This window comes from Mytilinidion resinicola (genome assembly GCF_010093595.1).
Source record: "Mytilinidion resinicola strain CBS 304.34 unplaced genomic scaffold BDZ99scaffold_6, whole genome shotgun sequence".
NCBI classification, from domain to species: Eukaryota; Fungi; Ascomycota; class Dothideomycetes; order Mytilinidiales; family Mytilinidiaceae; genus Mytilinidion; species Mytilinidion resinicola.
In genome coordinates this window covers 1,909,764-1,914,837 of record NW_022985442.1, presented here as the reverse complement: position 1 = coordinate 1,914,837, position 5,074 = coordinate 1,909,764, and the positions used below count along the sequence as shown (strand labels likewise).

Below are 5,074 nucleotides of genomic sequence, written 5' to 3'. Positions count from 1 at the left end.
ATGAAGCTCTTGTTAACGCTCCCACCGCTTGAGCCCGCCAAATTCCTTGTGGAGACCTATTTCGACCGGATCCATTGGTTTACGCTCGTGTTCCACCAAGATGACTTCAGGAAGAAGTTCAGAGGTCTCTATAACAGCACCAGCAGTCATCCGACACCCAACAGCGCCCAATTCGGATTCATGAATGTGCTTTTGGCTGTCTTTGCGATTAGCCTACATTACGTAGGAGAGGAGCAGAAACGAAGCCTCGTTGCTTGTGGAGTGGAGCCGCAAGCCTTGCAAGAAAACATTCTTACCGCCTTAAGGACAAGTTTTCTCGACATTGTTGCCTTAGGAACCATAGAGGCGGTGCAGACTTGCACACTACTTGGCAGCTACTATCTCTATCATGGAGAGCCAGAATCCGCTTGGCCAATCTGCGGGTGTGGTTTACGTATAGCTCAAGCACTGAACCTGCACCGGAAGACAGCAGCACAGGATGTGCTCAATAGACAGGCTGAAGAAGTAAGAAAGCGCTGCTGGTGGGCTGTATACGAAGTTGAAACGTTCTGCTCCATGCTCTACGGCTTCCCTCTTAGCATCTCCGACCGCGATTGCGATGTTGATATGATGGATCCACATGACCGGTCCTCGAGTTCTGTAGAGGGCAAAATGCCCTTCGAAACGACTCTCCTGTCGTACAAAAGCGCAACGTTAAAGCTCTCGGTCATTGTGAAGGATGCTTTGATCGACCTCTACAGCACAAATCAAGGGTTGACAAAACAAGCGACCTCAGCTTCGAAAAACACGTCGCGCCTACAATGCCTTATCTACAAGGTCACAGATTTCGACAAGCGCCTTCAGCAATGGCACGCAGACCTCCCGAACGAACTAAGATGGAAGGATTCCGGTGTGCTCTCAACTCAAGATCATCTCTCTTCCGAAACGTACCATAGCACAAGTCCTCATGACACGGCGTTTGAACACCACCTTTTCCGAGTGCAAGCGCTTGTACTACAGCTTGCGTATGAAAATGCCAGGATTCTCATCCGTAGGCCATTACTCTCCTACAAGATGGTTGTTCCAGGCGACTCCACCAATGACAGCCCGTCGCAAACCCTCGACCCATTCCAATCTTCCATCAAAGCATGTAGAGAAGCGGCACTCAAGATCTCCAACCTTGTATCTTCTCCAATATGTAAAGAAGCGTCCAACACGTATGCGCTCGCTTTCATCTGCGTGCACCTACTCACGGCGGGAATTACATTGTCCATCATGACGAGCTTGGATCCGCTTAGCAAAGATAGTCATGAGTGTAAGATGGGCGTGAGGAGCATAATGAAGAAACAGACACAGCTGAAAAACAAATCGATTGTCGCGGAGCAGGGGCTGCAGGTGCTGGAGAAGTTGATTGAACTTGTGCTCAAGAAGGAGATGGACAAGATGCTAGAAATCGAAGTTCCTACGACCAAAGGAGCGAGGAACGAACCAAGGGCGATTGAAGAGGATCGCACAGCGAGCCAGTCACTAACACATCCAAACGATTTGACTATACCACAGGCTTCGGAACGCGTAGTCCAAGAGGATCTCCAGCCGGCCGACGAGGCAGATCATTCGGCAGATTACGAAACCACTGGTGATAACTATTTCGATTTTTGTGAAGACACATCGATGACTCAAGCTCTAATGGATCTTGGTTTAAGTAGGTTAATTCTTCACTTGCTCTTTACGAACGCTTCTGTCTTTCTCCATTCGTTCTGCTGACTTAGCCTTTCTTAGTGGCGAGCGACGGCCTTAACGGCTCCGTCGGTGATTTCAGCAACTCTTTTTCTGATCAGGGCTGCTCCACAGACGATTACTTCATCAGTCAAGAACAGGGATGGATATGGGCATCAAATCTCTGACTTTCTCGATAATATCGGGTCCTTCCGATGGGTCTCTGTTTGAGCATACCTTGCATCCGGAATTTGTAGTTAGTATTATTTGTACAGCGTTGTTCCTTTCAGACTTGAGGTGGGTTCAGGACACTATATACCGTATAGCAGACAGGAGTGTGTTGCTGAGGGGTTCTCAGGGGCCGATCACCTCCGCCGAAACTATAAATGCGGTCTGCGCGACTCATTCAGCTATTGTTTGTAAGGTTCTCGAAGGACCTTTAGCGATCGCAGTGTTGTGTCTGGATGGTATAATTGGTGAAGGCAGAGAAGAGGGAGGAGGAGCCAAGTGAAGCAACGATAAAGGAAGTGGGGGAATATTGGGAGGATTAGTTGTACCTTCTTATCTTTAACTTGTCTATATAAGTATCTAGCCTGAACTCTGTATACTTATAGGATAGTAAAGTAATAGATAATAGCGCATAATAGAAGAGTGCATAGGGATCGTAAGAAAGACTTTAAAGTAGAGAAAAAAGTATATAGCTAATTAAGTAGAGATAAACCTTTCTACTCTTTATTAGCTATAAATCCGGGTAAAAGAGCTGCCTACTTTTTAGTTCTAAGTATAATAGTATAGTAGCCTTTAGGTAAAGATAATACTAGCGCAATAAATAGCAGGTGGTTTTAGTATAGTACACACGTGTTATAAATAGAACGCTAACGCTAATTAATAAAAGTAGTTAAAAGGGTTAGAATTTAGTAAAGTAGATAAAATAGTACTAGGAACCGCTAAATTTAGCAATATAAAACTCCCTAGCTATTAATAAAGCTAATAGTTATAAATAAGCCTACTTATTACTCCCCTTTTTACTATATATCTACCCCTTTTTTGCTGTATATTACCCCTTTTTTGCTATATATTACCCCCTCTAGATTTAGCCTAGCTCCGGCTTATAATAACTTTATTCCACTAATTAGGCTATTGCTTAGGCGATAATATTGTTTAATAACGGGTTTTAATTTACTAGTATAGCACCGGATTTCTCCGCTAGATAAGCCGGCACTTTAATAGTAACTAAGGGCTCTATTTCCTTAATCCCTAATAGTTAACTAGTTCTTAAAAATAGCCCTCTATCTACTTCTAAGAAGAACGCTATTCGTAGTAAAGGAGCCGGTGTAGTATAAGGATATTCGGGTGTAAAACCTTAGTATAATAGTGTATACGGCGTTCCTTTTAATTAGCAATTAAAAGGTAACTATTTAGGCGCTTTCCGCTTTTAGAAGTTATATAATTCTTTGTATAGGCTGTAAATAAGTAAGTATAATTAGTAGAACAATATTAATACGGGCCGGAGCTAGGCTAAATCTAGGGGGGTAATATACAGCAAAATAGGGGGTAATATATAGCAAAAAGGGGGGTAATAAGTAGGCTTATCTATAGTTATTATATACTATAGTATATACTAATATATATCTACTAGGTTTACCCTTTTTACTTAAAGTTATATATAATATAGAAGTTTTTATCTATCTATCTATATATCTAATAGTTAAAGATTTACTAATAGAGTAGTAAATACTATAGTTATATACTTAAATATTATAGTTATTTCATTTTTTCTAAACACTATTACTACTATATAAGCCTTTATAATTACTGTATTAGTATAAAGAATAAATAGATAGAAATTAGATTACTTAAGTTCTATTCTATATCTAATAACGTACTTTATAAGCAAGCGGCCTACCTAAGCAAGTAGCCTACTTTATAAGCAAATCGCAATATTAAATATAAATTGCTCTACAACGCTAATAGATATTAACTTAATACGACCTGCAGTCTAATCTATAACAATTTCCTTATCTTTTTAACACGTACGAGAGTTATATCCTGTCTCGCTGCAGCGCCTGCAGCGCGCCTGCTGCCGTGCACTTCCACCCGGGCGCCTCCTATTTTAACGCATTTCCCCCTTAATTTATTTATTAGCTTCCTTTTAAGCGATTATATTAGAGCCCTATACCTTTATTAGAACTTTTTGCCTCTAAATTCGCTTTCTTTTGCGCTCTCTACGCTTTATAGCGGCCTTATTCGCCTTTTAAAGGCTTATAACCTAATTACGCAATAATATAGCCCTATATATCTGTATTTTAGCACCTTTAATAAGCAAATTAAGCAACTTAAGAATTATAGTAGAAGAGCTATATTAATATATTTAAATATAATTATAAATTAAAGCTAACTAAAAGCCTAGCTTAAAAGTATTACTTAGTGTTTTTAATTCCTATTAAGCCTCTATAGCAGAAGGCGACGGTGTATAAAGTATAATATTAAGCTTTAAAAGCACTGCTTCTAGATTAAGCAGTATAAGGCCGGCGCCTTAAAAGCTTGCGCAAATATTGCTTTTTATAAATAAGTTATTAAATACTGCTTTAAAAGCTAGTAGGAACTTAAGCTTTATAATATAGTTAATATAGTTGCGCGCTAGATCCTTAATTTAGCAACTATACGCTTTTTTTAATATCGTAAAACAGCCTATATTAAGCGGCTGTAATAGATACAAGGCATGCGGCGGCATATATAGCGTGATAATATTATTCTCCTTATAAAGCTTTTTAAATTTAAGTAAGTTATAGCTTTTATAACTATCTAAAATAAGCAAGCAATATACGCCTACGGTGCGGTCCTTTATATACATATTAAAATATTGCAGCTATATAATACTAAGCTTATTTATTATCTAGCCGTTATTATTTACTGCTATAGCCTAGTCTAGCGGTATATTACTGCCCTTATACTATACAGAGAGGTGGTATTTGCCCGCAAGGATAATAAACGGCGGGATTGCCTACCTATAAGCATTAATAGCCTTAATTACGGTGGCCTACTCGCGATTGCCTAGTTATATAGCTTTTAGTTAATTCTGTCTCTTAGAGCCTGTAACAACTACTCCTATTAAAATAACACCTATCTAGAAGCCGGTTTTATTAAAGTTGTAGAAGTTATTATTTATAATACCGTACTTCGCCTTTATATTACGCATAAGCTTAAACTATAGCGCAATAATCCTTAGATCTTTATATAGGGCTCTCTAGTAATTATACTTTTAATTAAACCGTGTTTAAAGCTTATTAGTCCGCTTAACAAAGTTCTATGGCCAGTTCTTGCCAACCTGGCCAGCACCGCGCTCATTTAGCAGCTTATTGGCCATATCTTGTACAGC

General features: G+C 39.5%; 1 protein-coding gene across 1 annotated transcript; it reads left to right on the top strand.

Annotated features, from left to right (window-relative positions):
- On the top strand, positions 1 to 1,883 carry BDZ99DRAFT_518510 (uncharacterized protein; the record flags this gene model as incomplete). Its single annotated transcript, XM_033725299.1, has 2 exons — positions 1 to 1,681; positions 1,759 to 1,883. The coding sequence occupies 2 exons, from the start codon at positions 1 to 3 to the stop codon at positions 1,881 to 1,883; spliced, it is 1,806 nt and encodes a 601-aa protein (XP_033579659.1).
- Positions 1,884 to 5,074: the final 3,191 nt, after the last annotated feature.